The 15698-nt window shown below is 42.5% G+C and overlaps 1 protein-coding gene across 1 annotated transcript in view; it reads right to left on the reverse strand.

The window, feature by feature from the left end:
* The window catches only part of DNAH9 (dynein axonemal heavy chain 9), a 304796-nt gene that overhangs the window by 201115 nt on the left and 87983 nt on the right, over positions 1 to 15698 (reverse strand). The window contains exons 23-26 of the mRNA XM_024127927.3: positions 10032 to 10184; positions 8747 to 8872; positions 6219 to 6458; positions 5706 to 5866 (exon numbers count right to left, since the gene is read on the reverse strand). Coding sequence (XP_023983695.1) covers positions 5706 to 5866; positions 6219 to 6458; positions 8747 to 8872; positions 10032 to 10184 — 680 coding nt within the window. The remainder of the gene's footprint in view (positions 1 to 5705; positions 5867 to 6218; positions 6459 to 8746; positions 8873 to 10031; positions 10185 to 15698) is intronic.

Here is a 15698-nt window from a genome sequence, read left to right on the forward strand (position 1 = left end):
ACACAATTGAAGGTATGAACAAAGAAAAACAAATCACATATTATAAAGGTGGCCTGGCCATTCTTTCAAAATTAATTTGAAGGTTTTAAGGCTCACCAGTCAAAACCCTAAAAATTTATATTTTAGAACTTGACAAAATGATGAAAGCTCATTTGAAAGAAGAAACAGAAGAACTTAAAAAAAAAGGAAAGGAAAATGAAAATGGATGATACAGACCTTCACTATAAAAATATTACCACTCACAATAAAGCTACAATCCTTAAAGAGTATTGCATATAGATGGATTAATATACTGATGAAACAGAATAAGAATAGATACTTTGAAGCAGTTTGATAGACTCAAAACTGAATATGGTTGAGCAAACATCACAAACCAGTGAGGGAAAGGACCCATAACTCATGTGCTGGGCCTACTGACTACTTAGAAACAACAACAACAAAACATTTAATTATACACTCCCTAACATAGTTTCTATGGGTTTTCCTTTCCCAGGACTCCACACTTTGGAAAGTCATCTCTTCTCCTCTACATGGAGTATTCCCATGGGGCTGTCAATCAAAGTATTTCCAACCTTCCCAGAAGCTGCCTGCCAATGCAGGGGACATGGGTTTGAGCCCTGGTCTGGGAAGATCCAACATGCCATGGAGCAACTAAGCCAGTGCACCACAACTACTGAGCCCGTGAGCCACAACTCTAGAGCCCATGAGCCACAACTACTGAGCCCGTGAGCCACAACTACTGAAGCCCACGTACCTAGAGCCCGTGCTCCGCAACAAGAGAAGCCACTGCAATGAGAAGCCTGCACACCACAAGGAAGAGTAGCCCCTGCTCGCCGCAACTAGAGAAAAGCCCGTGCACTGCAACAAAGACCCAACGCAGCCAAAAATAAATAAGTGAAATTAATTTATAAAAAAAAAAAAAACAACTGTCCCACAAGGGGTGGGCACAAGGCTCGGCCTGAGCAAAATACTCCATCTCATTGTTCGCAGTAACTGGCTCAGAGACGGGCACATGATCCAGACAGGACCAATCAGGGTCCCTTTAAGGAATCTGACATATGGTGCTGGGAAAAAGAGGGTCTCTCTTCCTCCTGGATCAGGCGTGGGCCATCTTTCCAGCCAAAGAAAAACAATGCAAGAAAGGAATCAGCTCTCAGAAGAGAGCAAAGCCATGATAAGAGCGAGACAGTAAAGCCCTGATGGCTCCCTGTTCAGGCCCGAAAGCTGGTTACACTGCAGCAAGCTGGACTCCTTCCCCAGAAGTCTGAGTTAACAAGTCCTCTTTCTGTTTAAGTTAGTTTGAGTTAGTTCAAGTTAAGTTAGGCTTCTATCACTTGTAACCAAAAATGTGGGTTTTTTTTTTTTTTTTACAAAAATGTTTTGATGAAAACATTCACTTTACTCAGTTTACCAAAGAATTAAAAAAGGTTAAAGGAAAAAGTAAAATAACATAAACTATAATAAAATACAGGTGAATATTAAACTGATCTTAAAATAGGCAGGAACTTGCTAAGTGTAAAAGTAATAAAATGGGCAATGATAATAACAACAAATTCACAGGAGAAGGAAATCTAACAGCCAATAAACACATAAAATGCTCAAGCCTGTGAGTAATTAAGAACATCAAGATCCAAATGAGATATCATTTTGACTTATAAAGTTAATAATATTTTAAACAATAATACTTAATGCTGGTAAGGATATTGTGAGATGACCACCTCATAAACTGCTAGTGACAGGGGGAACAATACCTTTTTTAAGAATAACTTGAAAGTATGTATCATCTGATTATCCTGCTTCTTGGAATCCCTCCTGGGGAAATAATGGGAAATATAGTAAAAATTTATATATAAGTGAGTTCACAGCAGCTTTATTTTTAGCAGTAAGAGCTTAGATACTACTTAAATGGCCCATAATGTGGTTATGTTACATAAACCATGGGATACTTGTAAATAGAAGAGAATCCAGCTATCAGAAGGGTTTAGAAGAATATTTAGAGAGTATACACATGATATATTGTTACATGAAAAAGTCTATGATATTTTATATACAGCATATGGTTGCAATTTCAGTTTTTCAAAATCTACATGAGAAGGAAACAGACTGAATATCAACAACGGTTATTCCTGGTAACTTTTATTTTCTTTGTTTACAGATTACTAAGTTTTTCAATAAAAATATCAGATAAAAACTTAAAAAGAATTGCTGGATCATATGGTAGTCCTATTTTTAATTCTCTGAGGAACCGCCATACTGTTTTCCATAGTGGCTGCACCAATTTACATTCCCACCAACAGTGAACTACGGTTCCCTTTTCTCCACATCCTGACCAACATTTATTATTTGTTGTCTTTTTATGATAGTTATTCCAACAGGTGTGAAGTGATATCTCATTGTGGTTATGATTTGCATTTCCCTAATGATTAGTGATGTTGAGCATCTTTTCATGTGCCTGTTGGCCATGTGCATGTCTTCTTTGGAAAAATGTCTGTTCAGATCTCCTGCACATTTTTAAATCAGATTGTTTTTTTGATGGAGTTGTATGAGTTCTTTTATATATTTTGGATTTTAACCCCTTCTCAGACATATCATTTGCAAATATCTTCTCCCATTCAGCAGGTTGTCTTTTTGTTTTGTTGGTGGTTTCCTTCACCGTGCAAAAGCTTTTAAAAGAATGAAATTTTGCCATTTGCAACAATATGGATGGTCTTGGAGGGTATCATGCTTAGTGAAGTTAAGTCAAACTGAGAAAGACAAATACTGTATGTTTTCACTTATATGTGGAATCCAGAAAATAAAATGAATCAATATAACAAAACAGACTCACAGATACAGAGAACAAACTAGTGGTTACCACTGGGGAGAGCACTGGAGAGAGGGATAAGATAGGGGAAGGGGATTAAGAAGTACGAACTATTATGCATAAAATAAATAAGATACAAAGATGTAATGTACAGCACAGGAAATACAACCAATATTTTATAATTACTTTAAAAGGAGAATCACTATCCTGTACACCCGAAACTAATATAGCACTGTAGGTCAACTATATTTCAATAAAAAAAACTTAAAAAGAAAGTGTAAGACTTTGCTAGTTGTGTCCTACCCAGCAAATCACCCTCAAAGACTCTTGCATCAATTATATCTCACCCATTTGCAGTAGTGCCTGAGAAATTAAGAGGTACTCAAAATTGATAAGCTGTTGATTAAAACAGTACTTCCAGTACGGAGCTGAAAGGGGTGTTTGTGTGTGAACATGAGGGAAGGGGGGTAAAGGGGGAGGAGACCATCCACAGGTTAAGAAACAACTTAGGAGAATATGGCTTTTGTTCAGCCTGAAAAAGTATCTCCATTTAGTCCTTCAACTTAGCAGTGTGCCAAAGTCCTGTGACAATGGCTGAGCCATTGTACCTACTTATACATTCAGGTCCCATCCAGGCAGTGGGAGATTCCAAAGAAACAGGCATAATCAGTCGGACGTATGTAATGCGGTTGTGCTTTTAATGAATGTGCAGAGGTTGTACGGATAAATTGTCCATTTGATTAATTCCTCTGGCAGGAGACAATTAAACGTACTTAAGCTACACACTAGCAAAAGTCGAATGCTCTTTAAAATGTGATTTTCTGTGTTGAGGCCAATTTCTTTCTGGGCAAAACATTTCTTGAGATAATAATGGAAGTCAATGAGAAAATGGAATTCACCATATAAATATTCACTATATACTACTTCGTCAGAAAAGTATCTCATGTGCAAAACAAGGTCAAGGTCTGCACAGTATTCGCCATTCTTTGCAGCAAATCTTTCTTGCAAGTTCCTATTTGCATCCTTTCATATGAGAGGTGATAAATGCGTATTTTAGAAATAATTCACTGCCAAAACTTTACCCTTTCCCTCTATGAGGTATTCGGCATTAGAGTACTAGAGACCTCTAAATCCAAAAGAGGTAATTATCTTCTTCAACTCCTGGGCAGGTATGAAGACCCAGGGAAAAGACAGTGCTGTATTTTTTATCGCTTGGAATGATAATGTCAGGTGTGCCTGTGGGTAGGAAGGAAATATTTTGAATGGTATGGGAAGCTGGGCACATTACTCCGAGTCTCAGAAGTCATTTCCCTGCCTTTACACAAGGAGCATTTCGTGAACGCCTATTATTTGCTGGACACGGTGCTGGGTCCTGGGGCAGAGCAGTGAGCAAATCAAAGTCAATGTTTTTGTGGAACATACAGTCACAGAACATACAGTGAGAGACAGACATTAACCAAGTTGCTCAAATATATAATGGCTTCATTATTCTGTTCCGAGCGATATAAATTCCAAAACTATTCGCTCCAAGTCCAAGGCAGGCAGAAAAACTCACTGCCAAAGAGAACACTCTTCCCAAAGCCCTTCCTGTTTAGGACAGGTGTGCTGCTGAGAATCACCATAAAGACAAAGAGCACATGAGAGGGTCCCCTGTGAATGGAGCTTGAGGTGGGAAAACTTTTCCCTGAACCCACAGTGAATGAGCCCCTCCAACTGCTCATGACCCAGGAAAGCCCGGGTAAAAGCCCGAGATGCCCAAAGCCCCAGAGGCGCTGCAGCCTTCACTGTGCCAGCTGCAGAGGGACCTGCATCCCTCTGCACCTACGCTGTCTGCCTTTCGTCCTCAGCTGGGGCAGCGAGCAGGGTGGTGCCCAGCTAGAGCAGGAGACAGCGTAGCGGCTGCTGCTGCTTCTTTGGGAGCCAGGGCACAGGCGGAGTCCTGTGTGGATCCCTCCTCTGAACCGACCTCCCCTTCCTGATTCTGTCATTCTTACAATAATCAACCACCCTTCATTCATCGATGGATAATAATTCAACGTCTACTAGGTACTGGTGATAATAGCAACAAACAAGACAGACAAAGGTCCCTGAGAGCAAAAAAGTTTACATTCCAAAGGGGACTGCCGCCAATAAGCAAGAAGGCAAGTTCATTTCAGAATGTGGGAAATGTTAGGAAGAGGATAAACGGAGGGATCCATAGGGTTATCGCTGTGTGTGTGGTGTACGTTGGTAAATTTTTTTCTACATATGTCATATTTCCCTCAATAGCAGTGGAGTTTAACTTTTCGTCATCTTTGTATTCCCAGTGACTAGTTCAGGGTCTGGCATGAATTCATTTATAATGAATATGAATGACAGAGAGTATGGTAAAAGAAATTGTAAGCTCCTGAATGGTAGGGATCTTGCTCTCATCTTTGTATTCCCAAAGTGAGAGGTGCTAAATAAATGTGCCAGTTGATTGATAAGAAAATAGTCATAGGAATTATTTACTGAGCACTTATTACACCCTGAACTCCTTAACAAGCATTCCTGTTTTTCATCCTTACAAAATTCACTTGAAGTAGGAGTTACTACCTCCATTTCATGGATGAATAAACCAAGAATCATGTCAAGGTTTCCATGGTCAAACAGCTGGTATGTGTCACAGCTGGAATGAGAATCCAGGTGTGTAGGACTGCCTAGTTATTCCTCAAAAAGTCATGGCTCATCGATTTGCTCTGGGGTTTGCTCTGATACGGGCTCTGCCCTACACCCTTTCAGTTTTATTTTACCTCTGTTGGGTTACGTCTGGCCCTCCCCCTGCAGCTCTGTGGACAGATAGCAAGTGACACTGGGTGGTCATTGGATGGTGTGAGCCAAACAGCAGCAGGGTTCTCTGTCAGTGGCTGACTCCAGTGCTCACCTGTCTGTCAAAGGCGTGATGACCAGGCGAGGTGTATTTCCCAGGTACTCATAGGAGTATCGAAACTGGGCATCACAGATGTTGGCAAAGCAGTGTTTGGCCTCGTCATCCCAGCGATGCCGCAGCTGGGACAGCCAGAGGAAAGCCTGGGCGTTGTCCACCTAGAGAGAGCGTGGCAGAGGAGGTGGGTGAATCACAGGGTGCAATAGGTAGCAGGCAGCCTCGTGGTCACAGGATTCACAGGGCTCTCGATGACCTGGGTGTTGGGTGTTGTGTACCGGTCAGGAGAGCAGTGTGCTGCCCACCACAGCACAGGAAGCATGAGCCGCTCAGATGACGCTGTTTTGCTGGGGTTTTAAAGGTGCGAGCAGCCACCGTGATCCTCTCCCAGTTGCCTGGCCGGTGCAGAGCTTGGAGTCCCCGTGTTTAGCCATATGTGAGCCTCTCCCTAACCTCAATATTCACGGTGTAGGTGCCCAGAACGAGCGACACTCCTGAGAGTCTGGAACTCACCTTCTGAGCAATCATCTTGGCCACCACATCCCGGGCATGGACATCGATGGTGCATATGGTCATGATCTTCTGCCGGTCCCCCTTGGAGAGCTGGCCGATCAGCATGGTGATGAGGGTTTTAAGCTGGGCCACTTGTTTCTTGTAATAGTCCTTCATGGCATTCTCGTAGCCTTCCTCCAGCCTGGCAAATGCCATGCCCACCTCTGCGGTCCACCAGATCTGAGTGCAGGTCAGGGCCACCTGTGGCACCAAGAGTCACTTAGTAAAGCCATTACCAGGACTGTCTCCCAAACCAGCCCAGTCCCCACACAGCACGGGCTGAGAATGTCATTGTGTGGGGGACGGACAACCCTTCCCTCCCTCTTCCACCAGCACTGTCTCATTGAGCATATGCCTCTAAGGCCTTGGAGGTAGGAAGTGGGCACAACACAAGTGGGGAAAGGGCTTTCTGCTCTTGAAAAACATATCATTTGGTTGAGAACAACCAAAGGCTCATGCTGGTCAATGTCAGTGGCTTTTAGAAATTGGTACACTGATCTTTCTGCTTTTGCTTCTCAGGCCACAGCGTCTTTCCTGTGCTTGGGAGGATAACAAAGTGTTGATTGAACATCTCAACGATACTCAGTCTTTGCTCTGTTCTTCCGGAACCTCTCATGGTTGGAGTATTCTAGTTTAGTGAGCCATTGCTGATCATGTGTGGCATATTTTTTCTTGCCCGTAATACTTTCACTACATTTTTTGGTATCTCTTTAAAACTATAACTTTGAAAGGCCTACTCTTGAAGGTCAGGGCGAATTCCACTGAAATTCAACCTGGTCAATATGATTTGTAGTCTTCAGAGATTCAAAATAAATAAATGAAAAAAAGCGACTTAAATGCACATTTCTTTGCTGAGAAACTTAATAAGGAAAACGCATAATTTTGATTATCCATGGTAGAGATGTGGTACCACTTGGTTCGGGAGACACTGCTCTAGATGATGTCTGTCACAATAGCAGGAGGCAACGCATTTTCCTGCCACAAAATGCTGATTCAAGTAAACAAGGAATCCTGGTGGGAATTATTCCCTTTGTGAAGTAGAGAATCCTGTTGTAGTAACAAGTATCATTCCCTAATTTATTAGTTTTTGCCTTTGGATTTAGACATATCAGTTTCTGTTAAAGAAGTTCCTCCTGCAGTGTGATCTTGTTGGGATGGTTTGAACGTGATGTGCCAATTATACTGTTAAAACAATGCCTCTTCCTTCTGCGGCACTGGCTTATTTCTCTTCTCTGTCTACACTCGCTGCCAACATTTTCCCACCTTTTTCTCACTTCTCAACCTCCTGCAGTGCGGTCTCTTCTCTACCACTCCACTGAAATGGCCTCACCAAGTCCATGGACGTACATTAGCCTCTTTATTTTGCTTGACCTCTTAGACATGTGTGGTGTAACTGACCTCTTACCCGCTATCAACACTCCCTCTTTTGGTTTCCATGACTACCACTCCTTGGTGTTCCTTCCATCAGAAAAGGCTGTTTCTCATTCTGCTCTACTGGCTTCTCCTTGCCTACTCAGCCTTTGAATGATGCTCAAGGGTTTGTTCTGCACCCTCATCTCAGTCTTCATATTTTTCAGGGCAATCTTATCTACTCCTCGGGCTTCAATTACCACCAAATATCTGTAACCCCAAATAAACCAAACCAACACTAGTACGAGCCATTAACAGGGGAGGGAGGAGTGGTGTATTGCAGCCAGAGTCATTAAAAATAGCCTCATTAACTCTCCTCTTTCTCTTGTTACCCTCCTGAGAGCTCGGTGAAGGATTTAGATATATCCTGGAATCAGATGAGACTCCCAGACGTGGTCCACAACCGCTGTCTTCTAGTTTCCTCTCCAGAACCCACCTGCCACCTCTTGCCCCCTCTTCCCCTAACTCCTGCTTCCACCACACTCAGGCCTCAAACACATTACACTCTCCCTTGCTTCTGAGCCTTCACCTGTACTCTCACCCACGCTTCGTTGCTCTTTCTCTCCAGCTTTCACGTGTTTCAAACCTCAGCTTAGGCATCATATCCTCAGGAGGGTGATCCTCAGACCCCGATAACCAGCTACAGGCTCCCAGAGGACCCTGAGCCTCCTCCTTTATTGTCACACCAGGTCCCACTTGTAGGTGACTGACTTCCACGCCAGTCTGTAAGCCCCAGCAGGGCAGGGTTACATTGTCATGCCTCTGGCTGGTGTCTCCTGCACTCAGCAAACAGCTTGGCACATACAAAGTGGCCTGGCTCAGTGAGCTGAACTGTTTACGTTTTCTCCCTACTGTAGCCAACGAAGTAAAAATGGACGACCCTTAATTCTCCAAGGTAGGGGTTGGATTGCGTCACGGCTGACAGTTCCCCTGGTCCCTGCTGCTGACCCCTTCCAGACCAGCCTCTCCTGACCCTGAAGCATGAGTGAGTCTGGCAGCCCCAAGAGGCTGATGGAGGTCACAGAGGAAGAGAGCAAGCAGAGGACGGGGGCCCACAGAGGCCCCGCTTCGGAGAATACCTGAGCTGGGTAGTCAAAGAGCCACTGCTCCCTGGGCTTCTCTTCATAGGCAGTTATGCCTTCTGTCATCTCGTGCCTCACGGTGGCCTTCATGTGAGCGAGCACACGGTTCAGCCATATTTCTACCTGGAAGAAGAACTCGGGGTTAGACGCTGGGTTCCTAAGATGTGCTCAGTGATACACTTCACTCAGCCTGAGGGAGTGAAGAAAATGAGCCCAGGCACGATGGACAACCCCAAACAGCCGCCAGAAGGCACAGGGAGACAGACAGTTCGTTTGTGTAAAGCAGGACGGGGCTCAATTAACAACAGGGGGGATATGCCCACGGGAGCCCACCGGGCGGAGTAGGTTCAGGGGATGTGGGGCTGCCGCCCAGAGCTCTCATGAGGAAATCTTAATCTGGGTTGAGCTGGGTGTAAATAAGTCAGTGGATTCTCATGACCTTGTCCACGGTGAGTATGAAGCCAAAGGCCAGGATTATATTTTCCAACTAAATGCTTTCTGGGTCTACAAAAAGAACAGCCAAGGTCTGAATCAAACCCCAAGGTCCCTTTCATAAAACTGAGAATGTGTGACTATTTTCAAGTACGAGAATTGCTTTCCAAGATACATGTGGATGAAGGTGGAACTCTGAAAAGATCTTTTCTCCAGGTGGTACTCTGGACTGGATTAGAACCCCAGGGACAATGCTTTGTTGGATCATTTAGGATAGTGAACAAAGTAGCGCTTATCCTTTAGCAGTGATGGTGAAAGATGGAAGGAGGTTTAAGGAGAGAATGGTCTCGTGTTTTATGTTTCTTGAATTGTACCCGGGAGATGTGGAGGTGGTAGTTTCTGGAGAATGGCAGTGGTGGGCTCTCCACAGGGTAGAGCTGTGAGAGGTGTACTGTACAGAGAAGTGATCGTTCAGGAATATGGTTGATTTCAAAGGGCATTTTCTCCCGGGGAAGGTGTCAGTGTCCTACATTCCCCTGTGGGGTGCTCCAGGGCTTGTCATGCTAAAGTCTCCTGGTGCTGCTAATCATTTTAAAATCCTTCTCTCTTTGACTCAGGTAATTGTTTACGTGCATTTTATTCCTCTCTGCACAGGTCTTTGGTTAAGGAAGATATATGGATATTGACATGTGTCCTTCCCAGAGAGAGAAAAGCAGGCACTGGAAGCTGCTCCAACATTGGTTCAAGTCAAGGGAACTGGCAGTCCCAGGGCACAGACAGCAGTTCTGGCCCAAGGTCATAAAGGCTGATGCCTGAATGCAGACACTTGAGAGAGAAAGGCATACGTTACCTGCCCACTGCAGTCACAGGGCTCGCTGAAGGCCACATACTCTTCTTCCTTGCTGTACATGCCAAGACTGATCTTGGTAGGTTTCTCACTGGCGTCCAGCTGGAACTGCATCTTGGCCATATTGTCAAAGAGTTTGGAAAGGTGTCGTTGAACCTATGAAGGAAACCATGCCAACAGAGTGGAGAGCATGTCCGGGAAGTTACTTATTAGTATTGCTTAGAGGGCTACCATGTGACAACCACTAGAGTGTTGGGTACAGAACATTTAGAAGGAAGCTAGGGAATGATGGGGATGTGAGAATGGGAGCCAGCTGGATTGGATAAAAGGAACACAGATCTGGTGGGCATCACGCATTAGCTACAAACGGATGAAGCCAAAAAAGTCTGATTAATTTCTGCTTGATCTACTATAGATGGGAACAGATTGGAACAAAAAGTGACAGTTAATTCATAAGCCTTCTTCCTAAGAAAATACTACTGTGCTGCAAGGGATAGGCACAGGATACTCTGCAGAAGAATGCTAACATGCCCAAATCTGGAGGGTCAAGGGCAGTGATGACAGTGGCCTGTGGAAGAAGGCACTCAGTTGTAGGAACCACTTTGGTGCAGGAGACCATCCTCGGGAGGGTCCAGAGCAGGGCCAGCATGCTCGCACCAAGCAGAGAGCCTGGTTGTACTGCAACTTCTTATTAGCACTGCATCTCATGATACAGAAGCCCTTCACAGTGATGCCTTGGGCAGTAATTCTAGGAAGGATGCTAGACAGAGCCACATTGTGGTCCTGAGGTGAGAGGAACAGCAGATGAAGAAGAAACAACAAACAGAAAGCTGCCCCGGTAGAGTTTTTTGAAATACAAGGGCCTACTGGTACCCTGAGTTGTAACCCTTACATTTACAGCAATGACCTCTCTAAGCTTATGAGATGAGAGGAAAAATTCTAAGAGTATTGAAGTAAACTGTGAAGGTACTGGACAAGATCCCACCTACAGTGACTTGGGACAAATATCGTGATGGGATGGACTCTTCTTTATCCAAGAACAAGTAGTGGATTAAAGCAACAACCACAACTAAGATGAGATCCGTGAAATTATCCCACAACTTAAAAGAAGGAGAAAGCTGGACTCAAGAAATACAGTAAGAGTGTATATATTAGAAGGTTTAATAAAGGAAACAGAAGTAGTGATGAAAAGTATCACCTTGTTTTGTTTTCAATTAAATGAAAAAAACATGAACTCTATAAAATATGAGGTGGAAGATAAGAAGAATTGGTAGAGGTAGAAAAATAAAGAAACAAACAAAGGACACAGCACAGTTTATAACAATGTTAGCAATACACAGGGACCAAATAAACACACACAAATTAAATATGGTTAAACTTGAGAAACTATGGAAGAATGCCAAGGAAGAGGACTAAGAGAGAAACATGTGTATGAATATATGCAAATATGTATGAATATATGAAGATAATAATCTCAACTTATGGAAATATGATGAATCTGAGAGAAAGAATTATCCACAAAACTGGAACAGAAATATTATGTGAAAGCATACTGAAAGAAAACTTTTCCAAGATAGTGAAAGCCCCAGTTTTCAGAGAGAAAAAAAACCTCATCATGTGTTAGAAAAATTAACAAGTATCCAAACATACAGAAATTTTCAAAAATTAAAATTTAATTTAAATTTTGATCTCTACAGAGATCCAAATGGAAAGAAATTGGGCTACCTAGAAAGGCTAGGTAGGCCAGAGATGACTTCTTTGTAACAGGAAACAGCAGAACTATGTCTTCAGGGATTTGAATGGAAATTTCTGTGACCCACGACTTACAAATCCAACCATTCAATCACTCAGGTGTGAAAACTACAGAGAGTCACAGATATAGGAGGAATTGGGAATTATTCTGGCATGCTTCATCTTTTGGGGCAGGGCATACGGAAGGGCTACTTAAAGATTTACTCAAACCATGTGAAAAATAAATAAAAATAAATATTTAAGAGTGATATACCATGTATAAAAGGTATAAAAGATCTGGCAATGATCTTTAAACCCTCCTATATAAGGATTAATGAAAATACAGTTATGAAACAGAATGCCAATGTAATAAATATTTCAACTCCACCATGTCTGGGCTGCTTTGGAAACACTTCAACTAGAAAAAAAGAAGGGCTTTAACGATCAGTGATAACCTCTTTTTAGTACTTGTTTCTTACCAACAAACCAAAAACATCACTTCAATAAGAAAGGTAATGACAAAGAGAAAACTTAGGCATGGGTGCCATCTTTAGGTTCTGTTGGAGAAGCTCTCACCCATTGCTGGTGATGATGCAAGACAATGTAACTCCTTTGGGGAAGAAATATGGCAGGATCTAATAAGACCACATATGCATTTACCCTTTGACCCAGCAACATCACTTCTAGGGATTTACCTGAAAGATAGACCTCCAACAAGACGAAGCCTAAAATTATTTGTAAATGCAAAATAGTATAGACAACCTATGGCCAAACTATGGTATATTAGTCCATGAAGTATGATACAGATACAAGAAAAAATGAGGAGAGAACTTTGAATTGATATGGAGTGACATGGAATGATTTCCAGGATATATAACGATGAAAAAACAAACAAACTGCAAACAAGTATATAGAGCATGCTACCTGTTGTGTAAGAAAGGAGGGGAAATAAGAAAACGCACATGTACAAACGTAAATGCACATCTGCTTATTTTTGCAAAGATAAACATAGGAAAGATAAACCAGAAACTAGTGGAATTGGTTACCTACAGTGGGAGGAGGGGAGGTAGTGATGACCTGGAAGGAGTAACACTTCTCACATATCTTTGTGCATAGCTTCTTAGAAGTCTATGTATTCAAACAATTAAACCAACAAGGATGAGAAACCCCCAAAACAGAAAGCAAAAAGGAAGAAATGAACCCAACTATACTTCAAATGAGTAACAAAGTCACACTGAAGGTGGAAAAGAACTCATAAGTAACTCCTGATCACAGTTTTGACTTTATATCCTCAGTCTAAAGGAGAATAAGAGAACTACAAACAAGTCTTGAGCTCTCCTCTGGGTGAGAACAGAGGGAATCTAAAAGATCATACAGCAGAGACATCATCCTTCCTTCCTGTCCATCATTTTGAGACACAGACTCTCTGTTCTCTAGCAGTGGTTCTCAAAGTGTGGTCCTCAGACCAGCAGCAACACTTGGGAAGAAATTCTTGGAAACGCAAATTCTCCAGCCCCAGCCAGACCTACGAGTCAGAGACTCTGGGGACGGGGTCTAGGAATCTGTATTTTAATAAGCCTTCTGGGTGATTCTGATGCACTTTCAAGTTGGAGAACCACTGTCTACAGCTCAAAATGCCAACAGTGTATCCATTAGGATACACACACACACACACACACACACACACACACACACACACGTATGTATGTATATACTTTACTTCTTTTTTCTTGTTTATTGACATATAGTTGACTTACAATATTGTATCAGTTTCAGATGTACAACACAGTGATTCCATATGTTTATGGATAATGCACCATACAAAGTTATTTTAATATTACTGATTATATTCCCTGTGCTGTACATTATACCCCTGTGACTTATTTATTCTGTAACTGGTATTCTGTACCTCTTCAACCCCTTCATCTATTTCACCCATTCCCCCTACCCCCTCCCTCCTCTGGCAACCACTAGTTTGTTCCTTGTATCTGTGAGTCTGTTTTTATTTTGTTATATATTTGTTCATTTGTTTTGTTTTTTTAGATTCCACATATAAATAAAAACAGATGAATGGATAAAGAAGATGTGGTATACATCTACAATGTAGTATTACTCAGCCATAAAGAAGAATGAAATCTTGCCATTTGCAAGAACATGGACGGACCTGGAGGGTATAATGCCATGTGAGATAAGTCAGACAAACAAAGACAGGTACTTTAATATTTTAAAAAATTGTAACACAGTAGGCTTCTATTTTACATATGAGTCAGGTTTGTCACAAAGAAGTGATATACCCAAGACTAGATGGCTAATTAGTGGCTAGAATCAAGGACTAGAACCCCAAATTTTGGGTTCCTCATATACACTCACATAAACCACCCCAATGTCCCATTAATACAACTCCCAACCTTATCTTTCCATGGAAATCTTAGCTATTACTTTTAACCACTATTTACTGCATCACTCTTCAGAAGCACATCAAAGGCACTCTCTTTAAAGGCTTAGCCCCTTCCATTTTGCCATCCTCAAAGCTTCTCCAACTCTAGAGAGTAAAAGCCACTGATAGGACTCTGTGGTAAACTGCACAAAGGTTTTGGCAAGGTGAGATTTCTGATGTGTGAACTGCTGATTTTCAACAGTGAACTCTATGCTGGAAATGAAGTGATACATTACTCTCTTTTCACTGTTTCCAAGGAGGATTAAGAAAAGGATATATAAGATCAAGATCTATTCCATATGGGAACAGAGTCAAGGATGGACACTCAAATTAAATAAACAAATCAAGCCTAAAGTTTGGGAACTCCGGTCTGAAGGAGCAGCTGAGAGGCCTTTTCACGCGGCTCCCTACGAGCAAGTGAAACTAGACTAAGTGCAAAGGAATAAAAGGACATCAGAGAGTCCAGGAGTCTACGTGACCTGGTGGGACCCCTTGCCCAGGATCTCCCTTGCCTTGCTTATGCCTGACCGTGTGGCTGACAGGGTCTTGGGGCGCTGACCACGTGGCAGGCCTGAGCCTCTGAGGTGGGAGAGCCGAGTTCAGGACATTGGACCACCAGAGACCTCCCAGCCCTACATAATATCAATCAGCAAGAGCTCTCCCAGATATCTCCGTCTCAACACTAAGACCCAGCTCCACTCAACGACCAGCAAGCTCCAGTGCTGGACACCCCATGCCAAACAACTAGCAAGACAGAAATACAAGCCCACCCATTAGCAGAGAGGCTGCCTAAAATCATACTAAGTTCACAGACACTCCAAAACACACCACCGGATGCGGTCCTGCCCACCAAAAAGACAAGATACGGCCTCATTGACCAGAACACTGGCACCAGTCCCCTCTACCAGGAATCCTACACAACCCATGGAACCAACCTTAGGCACTGGGGGCAGACATCAAAGACAATGGGAACTATGAATGTGCAGCCTGCAAAAGGAGACCCCAAACACAGTAAGTTAAGCAAAATGAGAAGACAGAGAAATACGCAGCAGATGAAGGAGCAAGATAAAAACCCACCCGACCAAACAAATGAAGAGGAAATAGGCAGTCTAGCTAAAAAAGAATTCAGAGTAATGATAGTAAAGATGATCCAAAATCTTGGAAATAGAATGGAGAAAATACAAGAAACATTTAACAAGGACCTAGAAGAACTAAAGAGCAAACAAACAATGATGAACAACACAATAAATGAAATTAAAAATTCTCTAGAAGGAATCAAGAGCAGAATAACTGAGGCAGAAGAGCTGCTAAGTGACCTGGAAGATAAAATAGTGGAAATAACTACCACAGAGCAGAATAAAGAAAAAAGAATGAAAAGAATTGAGGACAGTCTCAGAGACCTCTATGACAACATTAAACTCACCAATATTCGAATTATAGGGGTCCCAGAAGAAGAAGAGAAAAAGAAAGGGTCTGAGAAAATATTTGAAGAGGTTATAGTT

This window comes from Physeter macrocephalus, chromosome 14 (assembly GCF_002837175.3).
Source record: "Physeter macrocephalus isolate SW-GA chromosome 14, ASM283717v5, whole genome shotgun sequence".
In the NCBI taxonomy this organism is placed as follows: Eukaryota; Metazoa; Chordata; class Mammalia; order Artiodactyla; family Physeteridae; genus Physeter; species Physeter macrocephalus.